The 17,496-nt window shown below is 48.5% G+C and overlaps 1 protein-coding gene across 1 annotated transcript in view; it reads right to left on the bottom strand.

Annotated features, from left to right (window-relative positions):
- The window catches only part of DOT1L (DOT1 like histone lysine methyltransferase), a gene marked incomplete at both ends in the record, with an annotated part of 51,602 nt that overhangs the window by 30,433 nt on the left and 3,673 nt on the right, over positions 1–17,496 (bottom strand). The window contains 4 exons of the mRNA XM_079546950.1: positions 2,450–2,678; positions 4,580–4,643; positions 6,674–6,748; positions 8,552–8,595. Of these exons, the coding sequence (XP_079403076.1) occupies positions 2,450–2,678; positions 4,580–4,643; positions 6,674–6,748; positions 8,552–8,595 (412 nt within the window). The remainder of the gene's footprint in view (positions 1–2,449; positions 2,679–4,579; positions 4,644–6,673; positions 6,749–8,551; positions 8,596–17,496) is intronic.

Here is a 17,496-nt window from a genome sequence, read left to right on the forward strand (position 1 = left end):
AATGATGTTGGTCTCATTCCTGAGCTGAAGACCAACCCGTCTGCCCAGCACTACGGGCACAAGCTTTCACCTGAAACGCAGCACAATGCCTGAGAACAAAACAAGCTTATTTTCCTATAGGAAATGCAAGGTGCTGCTTTAGAACACATGACCAGGTTCAACACTCAAAAAGAATTTCAGTGCCAGACCAGCACTGAAAAATGCATGAACTTCCCATCCCAGTTCTGCCCGCACTGCAAGCTGCAGCAGCGCCGTGTTGTTCCTACACCCACCTGAGCAACGCGTGCCCTTCCCTCCATCCCAGCTTAAGGAATGAAAGGGAGAACAGCACTTTGATTTCTGCCTTCACAAGCGACCCCCATCCTGCCGGTGCCAAAGCAATGCCATTCCCCACCTGCTGAAGCCCTCGGAATACATCCTGCCTACGTGCTTCATCACCCTGCAGGTGACCACATGGGGAACGAGAGCAAACCTGAGCAGATCCCCCATCTGCACAGAGCCGCACTGCTGTGTGCGCATCGCTGGCTGCCGGCTGGAAGCATTGCTGCTAATTGGAGGGGTGGAACTGCTGCCTTGAAGGCCTGGCCACCAGAACACTGCTGGCACAACGAGAGCTCTGCTGCTGTCAGGGTGTTTTGTTGGTTGGCTTTTTTTTTTCTTTCTCCTTTCCTCCTTCCCCAAATTCCCATTTCACGCACACAGATTTTATACACATGCAAGATGTGCAGATTTCCATGGGGTGGGAGAATATGGTCTGAGAGAGAACTGTTTCCCTGTTCCTTATTCCTGAAGGAGGACAAAGACCAAGAGGAGGATATAAACACAGTTAGGACAGAAATCACAATATAGCATCACGAGTTATTAACCTTGTCTTTCTTTGGCCCTTCTTTCTGCGCTGCAATTGCCAGCAGTGATGCATACCTACATGAATTCCTCCTGCAATCTGTACAGGAGTGGCCACAGCACCTGGGGTGCAGCCCCTGCAGTGTGCATGCAGCTATAGGCAGGTCATTCCCACTGGTGGTAGGAAAAAATATGCCTTCATCTGTGCTACTCTCTGTTCTGCACTGATTACAGTTTTCCAAAGTTTACTCCTTCAGTACAAACTCAGGAACAACGTTCTGTTTCCAATTGTTGCAGCGTTCCAAACACTGGAAGCCAAAGACTTTCAACCAATCCTTCCCTACGTGACTCTTCTGTGTGGATTTCTACATGGTTGGTCTGCCCCCAAGGGAAAAGTGGGGAGAAGGCAAGCAGAAAAGCCAGCAGAAATCCCACATCTCGTGCTATGAGCACCAAGTGCTTCAGCTCGACCACACACTTCTTGTTCCACCATCAGCAGCTCTGCAAGATTTCAGATACCACCTTCTTCAACCCTCCTAACAATCAGCCACCAATATCTACGGCCTTTATTGTTGGTTTTTTTTTTTTCCAGAAGGAAAATTGTTGGACCTGATGCCTTTCTGCAGCTCTCAGCTGGATATCAGTCATTGGAACAGGAAATTTAAGGCCTAAGTTGCACAGAGGGAGGAAGGGGTCAGGAGGAGGTGATCCCTGACTGCAGACACACTGGGATCTGGAGGGAGGATGGCTGTCCTGATGGGTTTACATTTGTTAATTTGTTTTTTAAGAAACTAAATATAGATTTTTTTAATATTTTCCCTAGAAGTCCTGCATCATACTAAAACCAAAACCAAAACTTCACCTACAATTTTAAGACCAATCCAGTAAAAGGGGAAATTCTTATGACTCCTTTCCTGCTCAAAACCAGATCTTAGCAACAAAAAGAACATCATCCTCTTACTCAGTACGTATCTGTTCCACATGGGTTTGAGTCATAGCTGGTTTCTCTACCAACTCAAACTTCCTTTTAAAACCCCAACCTACACACAAGAGGCACTTGCACTCACTCAGCTGGATTTGTGGGGCCTCACAACACAACTGTCACAGAGAGCATGAAGACTTTTCTGACACACTGAGAACTGCATCAGAGGGGAAACAACTGCCCAATTTTCAGATGATGCGCCCAGCATTTCATGGGAGAGGCGAGGAAATCAGATCTTCATATATGAACGGAATAAACAATTCACAGAAAGTCGATGAATCCTTAAAAATGGAATTGCTGTTCTATGTTAAGCATCATTTTATTCACATTGCTCCTTCTTTGTGAGCGTATTCATCGACAAACATTAAGAGCTCTCTGTAAGAAGGGTTTGTGGCACTTGCAGGCCAACATCTCACCACGGGGAACAAAGTCTGGGACATCTGCTCAGTCTGCTTAATCCTGTTGTGAAAAGCAGAAGCATCACTGAGGATTAACTGGAAAAGGTGCTTATTCTAGAATGTAATCCTTAGCCCTGGTTTACTTTCCAAACGTGAATTTATGACAAAAAGGGGAAAAAAAAACAGCGAGCAAAAAGAAGAAATCCTTCTGTTATCGGTCACTCACCGCTGCCCAAGTCGACAAAGAGATCATCTTCTGTCATTTTAATCTCATCTATCATCTGGGCCACCAGGTCGAAGGAGGTTTCTCCATACACCTCTGGGGAGAAGGGCTCGTAGTTGTTGAGTTTCTCGGGGTCGGTCACCGAGTGGTTGTAAACCTGCTGCAGGATGTGCCGGAGGAGCCCGTTGGAGGGACGTGTGTTCAGCTTCATCGGTTGGGTGGTTCCCTTCCACTGCACAGAAAGAGCAAGGAAGGACATTTCGGTGGATGGAAAACTCAACGTGAGCCAGCAGTGTGTGATTGCAGCTTGTGGAAAGCAAATGGTATCCTAGGCTCCACTGGAAGAGGGGTGGGCAGCAGGGATTGTCCCTCTTTACTCTGCCCTCGTGAGGCCCCATCTGCAGTGCTGCATCCAGATCTGGGGCCCCCAGCATAAGAAAGACGTGGAGCTGTTGCAGAGGGGCCAGAGGAGCCACAAAGATGAGCTGAGGGCTGGAGCAGCTCCCCTCCAAAGACAGGCTGAGGGAGCTGGGCTTGTTCAGCATGGAGAAAAGAAGCTGCAGGGTGACCTCAGTGCAGCCTGCAGTACCTAAAGGGAGCCTGCGAACAGGAGGGGAATCAACTCTGTGCAAGAGGAGATGACAGCAGGACAAGGGGAAATGGTTTGAAGTTGAGGGAGGGGAGATTTAGATTGGATGTCAGCTTCTTTGCTATGAGAGTGGTGAGGTGCTGGAACAGCTGCCCAGAGAGGCTGTGATGCCCCGTCCATCCCTGGAGGTGTTCAAGGCCAGGTTGGATGGGGCCCTGGGCAGCCTGGGCTGCTGTGAAATGGGGAGGTTGGTGGCCCTGTGTGTGGCAGGGGGTTGGAGCTTTGTGATCCTTGCGGTCCCTTCCAACCTGGGCCATTCTGTGATTCTGTGACAGAAATCCAACGTGACGACGAGCAAATATTAGTGAACTAATAGATAAGTTCAAACATCACTGCTAGAAATAACGGGAAGGTAAAAATTCAACAGAGATCTTAGTTGGGAGCACACCTGGAAAAGGCGTGCAAGTTTGTTCACCCATTTTGTATTTACTGATCACCACTGATGTTGGCTGTGAGCTCAGTGTGAGAGCAGCTCCACTTCCACTGGGAATTGTGGGGTGGGAGGGATCGTATGCACACAAACAGGAGTGGCAGGAAAGAGATGGAAATCGAGCTTCCCTTGTTTCTTTTGAAGAAACACCCATCCCTAAACACAGTGCGAGAAACATCTGCCTTCAGTAAGGAAAAACAAAAAGGGCAACTCCATAATCTGGCCTAAGTGTTCCTGTGTTTGAGATCCAGGTGGCAGGAGGAGCATGAATTGACATACAAAACCCAAACAGTTTTTAGGGAGCTGCAGGCCCGTAAAGGACGGGCAGAAAGTCTTACTGTGCTGCATACATCCAGTAATTCCCACAAGCACTATGGAAAGGAAAAGAAATCCACCTCTAATTTCAAAATTAAACAGACTGCTAACATTAAGTCATTACTCATGTTTTACTTCCTTCAATTCAACCTTACAGAAAAGAACACACCTTGTTAAATCGGGCTGAGATTACAGTCTAGTTTTCCCCATCAGAGCGGCCCTGCAGCACAGAGCAGAACTGAATGGCAAGCACGGAAATTCCTAAGCCATGGGTCACTGCCACAATACACAGGGGGCTTCATATGGATGGCTTAAGAACCCATAAGCCACAGATTTCCACATGCAAAAGTAAACCTGTATGATAAATCCCTGTGAAACCTCTGCGAGCAAAATACACGGAAGCCTTTTCTCGGCCCCCTGAAGGGAACAAAGTGCCAAAGGAGCACCTGAACGAGAGCTTACAAACCTGCACGTAGGGAAAAAGGAACAAAAAAAAGTTACTGTGCTTTTTATCTCCTGTAAGGCAGCCCTTCCAATAGCAGCTCTTCGATAGGTGGCCAAGGAGAGATCGTTTAATGAAAGATTTAAACCCCCATAAGAATGGAAGCACCGAAGCACCAGTGACACCACCAGATCGACCCACCAGTGCTCAACCCCGACGGTTTTTAGATGTCATTCACTACACGTGAGTCCAAAGCAGGGAGATGAGCACCGTGGCACAGCAGTGGCCCATACGTACCAGCTGGTGGATGCTGTCGATGGCGCGGTTGTACTTGTCACACAGCCGCTGCATGCTTTCAAAGCTGCGGGGAGAAGGCACAGGTTACAAGAGGAGGGCAACAGGCCAGCCTGGAGGTACAGCTTTCAGCCCCTGTGTCATCACAGAAGCTGATCTGTTCAAGGTTTGCTCCTTGCAGAACGTGTGATTACTTGCACGGCTTTAGGACACTGCCTAGTTTGCTTTCTGTTGTCTCCCAGCAGAGCAGCAGCACAAGACAAAGAAGCAACAAGTTGTGCAACCTGCTTGTGCCGTGGAAAGAAGACAGGCACTTCCATTTTGAAAGCTGAACGTTCATATTAGTTCCCTTAGTGAACAGGAAAATAATTGAACTTAAGCTCTGATTTATGAGCAGTCTGCTGTTCTCCTTGCCCGCTACTTCTTTTCCTCCATGCAGACACACAGAAATGTGTCTGTGTGCTGTTCTCCTTTGCTCCACTGAAGGGACAGGGGGTGGTGGGCAGTGTTGGTGGGAGGTGAATGTTGATCTTAAAGGACTTCTCCATCAGGAATGGCTCTACAATCAGCACTTCATGATAGTGACTGCTTCATGGGTTGCTCAGGATTACAGTCAGTGTAGCCAGATGCCTCCACGGCAGAAGCTTAGAGGATTAAAAAAAAATTCATCTCACGCCAGGGAGGAAAAGATATTGCTAGGAAATCAGGATTACATAACCAGGTTCTATGAAAACAATAAAAAATAAAAAATAAAACAAATGAGGAGTTATGGGAGCAAGATAATTAAATCGTGGCCACCCCTGAACCAAGAAGTGGGGACCAGGGGATATAGAAAGAAGTGGCATTGCAATCAAAGTTAAAGCGAAATGGAGAGGAGCAAAACCACCTTCAGCAGATCATGATAGCAGTACCTGCGTGGGGCTTGGGATTATAAACAGGGATGACTTACAAAGGGATGGGGTTCCATCTGCAATCCTCAATCTATGTGTTTAGCCACGCTGTGGACTTGAACAAATGCAGTTTTCCCCCTGTGCACGACTTGAATGAATTCTGTTTTTCCCCACATAAGCAATTAGGGAGGTCTCTGCATGCCACAGCTCTTTCTTTTCTTTACAGGGGGTCACAGCTCTTTCCTGCCTCAGTGCAGCAAGTCCATGCGTGCAGATTCACCCCAGGAGACGCTGCAGGCTGAGGGTCTGCCCCCGCCAGCCCCAAGGTGGACAGGGGGGGATAGGTGGGACAAGGGGGAACGGCCTTAAACTGAGACAGGGGAGGTTTAGGTTGGATTTTAGGAGGAAGTTTTTCACCCAGAGGGTGGTGAGGCACTGGCACAGGTTACCCAAGGAGGCTGTGGATGCCCCAGCCCTGCAGGCATTGGAGGCCAGGCTGGATGTGGCTCTGGGCAGCCTGGGCTGCTGGTTGGCAACCTGCACACAGCAGGGGTTGGAACTGATGGGCATTGTGCTGCTTTGCAACCCAGGCTGCTCTATGATTCTATGGAGGTGAACAGCACGCACTATACATTCATTTGCAGCTCTTTGTGGAACAGGCACTCACATGTAGACACAAGAACCTCCAACTAATCCTAGCTGCCCAAGAGAGCAGTAGGAATGGTTTGCCTTTTAATTTATTCCCCACCCAAACAGCATCACGCTCGTTCTGAACACGGAACGGAGGAGGAAGGGGGAGGTTCAGCTCCCACAGCCCTGGCAGGAGAAGGACGCGGCGCTGACAGACAGCTCTGGCATGCAGCTTTCTAAACAGGAATTCTGAGTTACTACAGAAGTAGAAACCTCGGTGCCATTCAGCTCGCTAGGGCTGGATGCAGTCCAACAGCTCAGATACCGATCATTGTTTTGCAGTGAGTAATTCCAACGTACACAGCAGAGCTCAACTCTCCGCCGTACGCAGTTTCCTATTATGTCCTTCATCCAACAGCCTTTGCCAATATTTCTGTTACACATTTCCTACCAAAATAGCTCTGCCAGCTCCAGAAGAAAACTTTGGTTCGTAGTGTCTAAGAATAACCAGATAGCAACAGATTCACTGCAAACCGTGCTGGCCTGTCCTCCTGCTGGGAAAAAGTTCTTTGCTCACCTTTTTGTGTCATAGTCAATTAGAACGTAGTTTTCCATAGCAAGCTTGAGATCTGGGATTTCTTCACAGACCCACCTGGAAAGAGAGAAGGAACAGAATAAAAACAACATTTCCAGTTCGCTCTGATAAGGCAGTCTGTCTCAGTTCTAGACTGGCATTGCCATACATTGAGACAGAACGCTGCAGCAGACATGAAAGCTCACAGTATTGTTAGGAGGAAGGCAGGCAGCACAAAATGCTAATTGGGAAGCTGCAAGCATCCATATTTGTGTTGAAAAAACAGCAAGGTGCCTGTAGACATTGGCAGTGGTATAAAGCACTGGAAATGGCACAGCTTCAAATTGAGGTGATCAGTGTATGGAGTGCATCTGAAAATACCCAAAGCTACAGCTGATGCTAATCTCACATAAAGCATAATGCAAAAAAGAAAGAAGAAGAAAAAAAAAAGAAAGAAAAATGCAGTATTTTGAAAGGATTTCTAACAAAACTGACACTGTAACAGCTTTGACAAAGGGGAAGGTGGAGAAGACCCCTCCTCCAGCAGCCTGGACCACCACCACCAGCCATTCACAAGGATCTTCTCTAAGCTTTTACACTTGACACGACCCAACCCAAGACAGATTTGCCAAGGTAATTTTGATGAAAGATCTCTTCCTCGTGCTGAACTAACAAAGCCCAAACGCTGCTGCCATCAGGAGGGGAAAGCTCAGCCCCACTGGCACTGCATCTGACAACGGCAGCTCACAGGTGAGAGTTTTGCTCTCACAAGATGGGAAGATGGTGAATTCTTTTCAAAGGCAACTGAAAAGCCACAGTGACTTGGCACAAACTTTCCTCCAAAAACAGCAAAACAGGGAAGAGCTGCCATCACCACAGCAACTCAGAGCACGCCATAGGAAGGGCAGAAATGGGAATGGCAGCATTTCCTCTCCTTGCACCACGACGCACGCTTTAAAATGGTGAAAGAGCACGACAAGAGATCCAGCTGTTCTGGGTCCTTCTGCCTGATTCACCCTTACCAAATCAACACACACACAAATTAACAGAAATCCCCATTTGATACCAATGCCTGACTGTCTTCTGCTGAACATCCACCTTCCCCCAAATTTACAACATTCACAACTTTCCCAATTTTTCTCTTACATCAAGCAAATGGGCAGCCAACAGCTGCTTACCCAAAGAGATTGACAGCTCTCTGCATTCCTTCACTCAGTGCTTTCATAACCATGCTGCGGTCTCTGAGCACAAGGGAGGCAAAAGGCTGCACGGAAGCCTTCTAACAGCCCACTTGCACTGCAGTCATGTTTGTAAGACGGTTGTGAAACACCTCTTTGGCCCAACTGCTTTCTTACACAAGCCCCCTGTTGCCTGCAGGTAGCACAGCACTGAAAACAGCACAGAGGACTCTGGCAATCGCTTCCATCTTCCCCATAATCACACCATGAGCTCCCCAGGCACAAAACTTCACCAGCATCAGCACAAGCGAGCTGGAAGAAACAGCAGCAGGGCAGCTTGCATCCAGGCTTTGCAGCTGAAAAAAGAACGCTTCTTCTTAAAAAACAAAAAGCTTGAGCTCCAGCCTCCAGCATGGCACCTGCACCTTCCCTCCTACCACAGATTGTGGTCAAATATTATGATTTCATCTACATGAGTGATGTTATCAGCAATACTGCTAAGCTTTCCCACTCATGCTGGGAGCAGCTTGCTGGGCCATATGGGATGACCAGGCTCCAAGCTCGTGTGGCCACGCAGGCAGGACCCTGCTCTATGTTTCATCTGCACCATCCAACCTGCTGCCCTCCTTTATACCCTATGGTGCCCACTCACTGTGATGAAGTCGTGCACAGGAAAGGGTTCCAGTCTGCACCAAACACTTACCGAATTGTCTCAATGATTTCATGAGCAGCATCATGGTGTTTGTCCTGAAATAAAGCAAAAAAAAAAAAAAGGCATTTTCAGAGAGACAACAGGTGTGCTGTTTTTTAGAAGATTACAGGAACTGCAATCTTGTTCACGATACAGGTGACAAGCATACAAGGGAAGGAACATTTGATTGCCACCTGAACCCTTAAATCAATCCAAATGAGTCCATTACTTTGGGAGTTTATTGAACAGAACCAGAAACACACGTCGCAAGTTACTTCAAGCACGTGCCCCAAAAGCCCATGTAGTGCACATACATGCACCATGCTATGAAAAAAGTCTTATTTTGGAAAGATGAAGGTGTTCTATGTATCTTCTTGTATTCATCACATGAAGCCATGGCTACCAGAGCCCATCCACACAGTTTAGGTTATATTTAGACACTTCTTAAAGTGGCTTTGACCTTTTAATTAGAAACCTGGGATCCGGGACCTTCCAGTGTCAGAAGGGTACAGGCTCACCCTCCAAATTCCCTCATCTGCTGCAGACATGTAATTCCTACAGAGCTACCATAGGAAATGGACTGGGGCAGGGGAGGGAGTGGAAGAAGAGAAACACCGATGGAGAGCTGACAGAAGTAGCTGTGGATTATTTTGATTTAAGTTAAACAGAACCCGTTCCCCATCTGCATCACAGCTTTCACACACACACAACAGAGCACATTTCCCAGCCCATGCACTCAGGATGCTGTACAAGTTCTCCCTGCAGAAACTCGCGCCCTACGTACCCGGATAAAGATTGCATGATGCAGGAGCAGGAGGAGGCAAACATTTCTTAAGTCTGTTATGACAAAGGTATGAAACAACACTTCCTATTTCACTAGGAAAAAACCTTTATTTTCCAAACAGAAAGAAATAGCTCCGTTCATCAAGGGGTCACGTGAGAAAAAAACAAAATGCTCAAAAAGGAGAAGCTGCCAACCCAAGGGTAGTCAGGACACATGGCTTTCAACACGGAGTGGCCCAGATGCCAACTTCCCTTGGTTCCATCCCAATGCTACAGCATACCCCGTGCTGACATGGCGAGCTGTGCCAACAGCCCTGCACCAGGCTTCCTCCAGTGCATGGGTTTGCGTACGGCCCTGCACAGCCCACATCCAGCTGCAACCAGCAGCACCAATAAACAGGCAGCCAACGTGAAGCACTGAGCAAATAGCTGTACCAGTACTGCTCAGCCTAGAAAACAGGGAAGTAATTCAATGGGAACGTGCTCTGTAAATGGACGTGTAAAGAAGAAAGGCATGCAGGAGGAGGGCTCTCCTGTCTCTTTATTTCTTATCTGCACAGTACAAAAATAGCCCAAGACAGTCAGCTCATCCATAAACATCCCCTATGAATTTCCACCTTTCACTGCACACAGAATTATCACCGTATAAACCCCCCGGGATGATCCAGCTCTCCCAGTAAACTGTGTTCCTGTATAGTAAGAATGTGGTTTATCAACATAAGCACATTATACCGGAAAAGTGAATTCACGCTTCTGCTGCCATATAACCTTTTTCCCTGAAGAAGTTACATTCTCCACTGACAGCTTTGCAAGCTCACACAAATGGAACCCCGTGTCCTACAGTCTTCAAGAAAACGCCCCTATAATGACCAAAAATGCTTATTTAACAGATTCCTTTGTCTTGAGTTAAAAAATAAATAACACAATGCATATCTACAGCGACAGTTCCAGCAAGTGGTTTTAGTAAAGGAACCTCACTGCTCCTGAGCAGTTCCTGCCAGAAGGGGCCTTTAGAGTTCAGACTGTGTTTTATCTAGCAGCAACAAAGCTGGAAAAGGTTCCACATTGACTGCAGCTAAGTTGCTCATGTTGAACGCTTACCAATTTACCCTTCTCTCCAATATGCTTTGTTCAGGTGGACAAGCTCTCAAGATCTCATGCAAGTCTTGAAAAGACCTAACATTTGTTCAAAGCACAAAATGGAGGAGGAAGAAATAAAGATTAAACAGAGGCCACTCATGGCTCCATTTCAATGCTAGGGCAGTAAGATTTAACAAAGATAGCTTTCAGCAAGAGCCAGCCATCCCACCTGTGCTCACATCGTTGTACTCCCACATAGCAAGAGTCAAGGTGAGCAGAAACCTCACCATGAGCACAAGCTGCTTCTGCACAGCACCAGCGCTGCCCACCACTCTTAGGAGCAAAGGCATTGCTTTGGGACCTCAATGCACAGAGCTTGGTGCAGCAGCTTGAACCTGCTCTGTTTGCAAGCCCACTGGGAGAACAGGCTGGGAAGACCAGGCTGCAGTTCCTGATCATGAAGCCTTCTGCCCTGCCTGACCGCCACAGCACAGCACATCATCAAGGCCAGGCTGGATGTGGCTCTGGGCAGCCTGGTGAGGTGGCTGGTGACCCTGTCCACAGCAGGGTTTGAAACTAGATGATCTTCAAGGTCCTTTTCAACCCAGGCCATTCTATGACAATTCTATGATCTTGATCTGAAGCTCCTAATCACAAAATCACAGAACATCCCACGTTGGAAAGAACCCACACAAATCACCAAGTCCAACTCCTGGCTCCAGCACCAGCCAAAATCCAAACCCGACCCCCGCAAGTGCTGCCCAAATGCTCCTTCAGCTTCAGCAGCTTGGAGCCATGACCACAGAGGAGCCCAATTCACCCCCACCCTGGCTCCAGGCCCTTCTTCCTCCATTGGTGAGGGAGTACATGGGCCCGCTGTGCTGTGTGGGCCCAGGTCCCTGTGTGCTGTACAGGCCCAGGCCTCACTGTACTGCGTAGGCCCAGGCCTCAGTGTGCTGTGCAGGCCCCAGATTCAATACTGCGTAGGCCCAGACCTTGACATGCTACCTGCAGGCCCAGGTCTCCCTGTACTGTGTAGCCCCAGGCCCCAGCATGCTGCGTAGGACCAGGCCTCGAAGTTCTGCCTACAGGCCCAGGCCCCAATGTACTGTGTAAGCCCAGGCCTCTGTGTACTGTGTAGGCCCAGGCCCCACAGTGCTGCATACAGGCCCAGGCCCCAGTGTACTGTGTACGCCCAGACCTCTGTGTACTGTGTAGGCCCAGGCCCCAACATGCCGACCACAGGCCCAGGCTGTGCTCTGTAAATATCATACAGCCTGAGGGGCTCTCGGGCCCCAGTGTGGATCTGCAGGGCCGCAGGAATGGCACTCCTCCACGGGGTGAGGCCTTATCTCCTCAGTGCGTGCTCTCTGAGATGTTGTCTACAGGAACTGAATGTGCCCAGAGCTGTTCGTAACAAGTTTTGTCGTTGTTTTAAATAACAATAATAATAAAAAAAAAAACCATACCTTAGAAGTTATTACAGCCAATCCCGCCTGGCTGAAATGTATTATGAAAGGTTCTTATTTTCGACCTCAACATTCAATCTAAAATTGCGCTCTGTGAGCTCACAGAGAACATTCAAGTTTTTGCCAAGAAATCTCACGAGAAAAATAATGGAAAGAAAACAAATACTTTTTCAAAAGTCATTTGCAAGAGTGTAGTTTTGTACAGGGAGCAATGGAGATGCCTCAGCAGCACAAGTGAGCAGCTCCAACCCTGAGACGGATTTCTCCATCAGTCACCACAACTGGAAGGACTGAATCGAGAGGTTTTGCATAACAACCTACAGGTGCAGGAGCAAAAACCCCCAGTGGTTGTGTTGGTGCCACAACACCAGTTGGCTGCTGGAGGTAACATCACAGCACACACCTCCTACACGAGGTGAGGCTGCTTTGCTTGCTTTATTTGTCAAGTTGACATCTCTTAGGAGATCTTAATGGCATCGTTATGGGATAATTCCTTAAGGCAGCCAACAGCCCAAACCATGAGAACTAAAGTTTTAAATCCTGGGTGTGGTCACAGGGGGGAAAAGAAAGTTGGTGTGTTTTCTATCAGCAGATTTCAAAGCACTGTGCAAAGGACGTGAAGATTCCTTATCTAATTATCACAGATAGGAACTCAAGGCTGACTGCCCAGACTGAACTGTCGCACAAAAAAAAGCAGTCCTCACCTTTAGGGCCCATTGGCCCTTTGACTCACCAGACCTCATTTCCTCTCCCAAAACAGGCGAGGTGACCATACCAGTTTTGCAGAGAGGTGCAAGCAAGCCTCTCACATTTGCAAGGTAGGAGGAGGAGACCTCCAAGTTTTGCACTGTGCAATGGATAAATCTGAACAAGTCAGAAAAAAAGCAAAGCCTGACAAAAGCTAGTGAAAAATTCAATGGTGACACTCATGTGCTTTTCAAGGATTGCCTTTAAAAGTTCTACATTTCACCATGCAACACCAGCTTCCAAGGACTAAACACTGACTCCACTCAGGAGTTGTTCTGACCACCAGACTTTGACCTACGAGTGCTGTGATCTTATTGAATTTGCCTAATGAAGGCGGTCAGTCTCAGCAGCTCCTGTTTGAAGCACAGCTCAGCTGCCTGAAGCTGCAGCCCTCTCTGCTGACAGCGTCCATAAATCCAAAGGAGAGGATGTTACAGCTGGGGACAAGATGGCTAGCAGAGATCAAAAAGATGGATTAGGAAAAGCCAATCAATCTTGCAGAAGACTAGCAGGACAAGTGCCTCTTTAATGTCCCTTAGGTTTCTTCCATCTGTGGTGGATGATAAGCATTCCTCCAGACATCAAGGCAGCCAGAGCAAGCTGCAGCAGAAACAGTGCAGCATCCACACATGGACACGATCCCAAACCCCGTGCTCCAGGGATCACCTTCATTTGCACTCTGCCTAGAAAGAGCCCCCAGCACAGCATCCATGCCCACAGCATGTCCACCTCCAACATCCTGCACACAGCAGCGGGCAAAGGTCTTGTGAAAAGCAGAACCCAAAGCACTTCCAGCTGCTGCAATCATAACCGGTGCCCACTTTGCATTTTTAGGTCTTGCCTCACACTGGTTACAAGCTGAGTAAGGAAAAGGGAAAGTTGTTTCAAGCAGTATTGCACACTGTATGGATAGACTTTTCATATTATCCGTTTTTATCCCAAAGCAGGACAGGGACAGCGAGTTTCCATGCTAGCAAATGAAGCAGCAAACTTCATGCCAATGGAGGTGAGGACAGAAAGCCTTCCCTGAAGACAATTACTTCTGTTCCCTTAAGTGAGGAAACGAAGAAGGGATTAGATAAGAAAATCCAAACTCATCTGGGTAATCCTGCATGCCATGAGCCTGGTATTCATAGACAAGACAGCTGTGGGTCTGGCTGCCACCAGCACTCCCACTTTCACTGCAGTACCTAAACCACAATAAAACCGTTTTGCCTTTGCACACAGCAATTACAACTGTTGCTACGGACACCGCACGAATGCGGGAGGGAATGGTTCCCATGATAGCAAGTAGGGGGGGGCTGTATAAATATATTCACATGCAGACATCCTGCAGAAGAGCCTGAAGGAATACCCACACGGACAGACACACCAGGACGACCCTCTGGTTGCACAAAGAGGACATCGGTACGAGTAGTGCTCATAGCAGCACCAGGTTCAGGCCTCCATGCAACCATGGGTGTATGTTAATGAAGAAACAACGCTCCCATCCAGCGGTAACCGGAGAGCAGAATGGAAAGCAGCCATCGTCCCCGCCAGGAACTGCGACCTGCACGTAAAGCTGAGCTCAGAATTACCGCCGGTCGGAGCAAACAGCCGTCCCAGAGCTGCATGAAGTGCCTGAACGCTTCGTTTGTATGGACTGAAAATAGTTCTCTTTCCTTTTCTAAAGACAGGCTTCTTCACAGCTTTTCTACTTGTTGTTTCTTTGGTTTTTTTTGTAGTTGCATTTAATTCTGCACAGAGGCTGCAGAAGGCTTGAGGTTTTGGAACCCGCTCCCACATCGCCCCAGTGCTGACCACCCCTTCTTCCCCAGCACCTCCAACGTCCCTCCTGCCACCAAAGCAACAAAGGACACCTGCAAACTGTTGGGGGCCAAGGCGACCAAGGAAGAAGAGCAGGAAAGTCGCTCCCACCTCTGCCTGAAGCCCAACAGCTTCCCACCTCCATGGTGGACACTGGTGAAGCTGGAAACTCAAGGCACAGCCTCACTGCCGGGTCAGAAAGCTGCTGTAAGGACAACCGAAACCCATCTCCTGCAATGCCCAAATCTCAGCAAACTGCCCTTCATGCTGCAGAGTACAGTGGGACCAGATGGCCTTAGTGGTCGTATTCAACCTTAACTATTCTACTTTCAATCAAAGTATTGAAAGTTCTTAAAGCTTTTATGTATTTTACACAGAGAAATAACACTCAAGGATTTCTGTAGTTTTCCTTGTTTGTTCAAACAAACTTCCCAGTGCTCCGTTCACCCATCCTCAGGACTTCCTTGGTCTGGCACCAAGCAAACCTTGCAGTGAAGACTTTTAGGAAACGCTCATTCACGCGTAAGAAAAACATTTTCGTTATTCATAGATCCGCTCCTATCTATAGAGCCATCATTTCCTGCTGTAAAACATACCTTCTATGCCCTAAAAATAGCAGCTACTCTATTTGGTACCTCTAGAAACATGTGGTGAGCATCACCGTATATTCAGGTTTATTTTTTGTTCCTCTTCAGAGGAAGCGTTGCCTTATCTTTTAATAACTACCATGATGCATTACGTTCCTAATACGTTCAGATACCTGATATGAACTCTTCCTTCTGTCAAAAGGAGAAAATAAATGAAGCTAAGGTATTTTAAATAAGCCAAGATACCTCGCGACCATCAATCTGCAATAACACACTGGGAAAGGAAAAAAGCATCCCGCTTCTGGTCCTTGTCTGGATCATTACAGATAAAAGCTTTAATCAGACAGGCAGAGGTGAACTCAAAGCAGGAAGAAAAAGAAAGGGAGGCATTATGAAAGAGCTAAAAAGAAAGAAGGAAGAGTACAAAAGTAGACATATGGATGTCTGGGGAGAGGGGTGATTACATTTCCCATAAATCTTGCATACCAAGAGGTAAGATATTTTGCCTAACTCCCAGGAGGAACACAAGTCACTCACAACGCTGAGACGTGAAAGGATAATCATCTCCACATACATTTAGGCTGCCACAGAGGACAAGAGCTGGAGCTGCATTTGGTGGCATGAATTTCCCTCAGCACACCGAGAGCTTTCAGTGCTGCGTCTGGACGTAACTGATGGGGGCGTTTCAGGCAGATAAATTTGAATTACTGGAGCTCGGGCCAAGGGCAGGGACATGGATCCTCGCTCATCTCCATGAAAAGGACACCAGCTTTAACAGCTATGCTGCCTTTCCAGTTACGTTTCTCGATAGGATGATGGAATCACAGCTTGGTTGGGTTGGAAGGGCCCCTAAGGATCATAGAACCCTAGGAATCACAGAATGGCTGGGTTGGAGGGGATCTTAAAAATCACAGAGCCATGGAATTGGTTGGAAAGGGCTTTAAAGACCATAGAACCGCACGGTAACAGAACTGTTGGGTTAGAAGGGACCTTAAGGATCATGGAACCATGGAATAGTTGGGTTGAACGGTCCTCAGAGATTACAGATCCATGAAATCACAGCAAGGTTGGGTTGGAAGGGACCCCAAAGCACCCCCAGTCCCACCCCTGCCATGGGCCGGGTGCCACCTCCAGCTTGGGTTGTCCAGGGCCCACCCAGGCATGGGGCACCCACAGCTCTGGGTAATGCCGGGGCCTCACCACCCCAGGAGTAAAGAATTTCCCCCCTCGTATCTGACCTAAATCTCCCCTCTATTAGCGTTAAGACAAGGGGGCAATGGTTTTAAACTATCTGCCCACATCACAAGTCCTCCTCCTCCCATTCCGAGCTCCCTGTAAGTACTGGGAGGCTGCAAAGAGCTCCGGGTTGCACGAGAAGGAGAGTCACGTGGCGTTCAGATGCAATACAAAAGAACTATTTTTAGTTTGCATATAGAATCACTGGGGGAAAAAAAAAAAGACGCGCGTTCGCCCAGCTCGTGGTTTAACACAGCATCCAACAGGGACAGAGCTTGGAACAAAAGCCACTGTGAAACCCAAACAAGCAACGATTGTCCCTCCTGGCAACCCCCAGCCCGAGGTGGCAAGAAGCAAAGTGGCCCCAGGGAGCAAGGAGCGGCTGTGGGAGCACCCAGTGCCATGCTGCACGACGCAGCCGTACCCAGGGCTGTAGCCAGGGCTGCTGTACCCATGCCAGGGCTGTCATTTGTTGCTGTTTATTTGCCAGGCAGCTGAGAAATCCGAGCGCTGTCGAAATGCCGGAGTCAATGATTTGCCAGCTCGCTCCCGCCACTCGGAACGCTTTGAGAACGGGCTGTTGAGAAATAGGAAGTCTGCTGGAGCATTCAAGCCTTTTCTTCACCAGCAAAGTTTCTTTAATTAATGACTCATCCCCACAAACGCTTCCCAACAAGCTGCATCAACAGCCTGGGTGAAATCAGAGAAAATCCCCTAACCTTGCCGCCACCGCCGACGACAACGAATTGCTGGGCAATTACTCAGGGCGTGGGGAGGCTCTGTGGGCAGAGCCGCCCGGTACAGCCATGTGAGTCACGGGGCGGAGGGGAAAACGCTGTAACATTGGCTTCCAGACAGATATTTTCAGCCACCAGCTCACACACAGCCCCCACATCCCACCCCCCCCCCCCCCCGCCGGAACAAGAGCAGAGGGGAAGCCCATGCACGCAGGGATGCTGCTCGCCATCAGCTCGCCCCAAAGGCACGTGGCTGGGGACAGCGGGCACAGGGCCACCCCTGCAGGTGTCCATGCGTCATAAAACAGTGCTCTTAAAGCCATGTCAGAGCCTTAAGGTTGGAAAAGACCTCTCAGATCCCCAGTCCATCCCACCATGCCCGCTGACCACATCCCACGGTGCCACAGCTCTGCAGTTCATCCACACCTCCAGGCACGGTGACCCCACCATGCCCTGGGCAGCTGTGCCAGAGCATCACTGCTCTTTGCACACAAAATTATTCTTAAAATTGG

The sequence above is a fragment of the Tetrao urogallus genome (genome assembly GCF_951394365.1).
Source record: "Tetrao urogallus genome assembly, chromosome: 25".
Taxonomy (NCBI): domain Eukaryota; kingdom Metazoa; phylum Chordata; class Aves; order Galliformes; family Phasianidae; genus Tetrao; species Tetrao urogallus.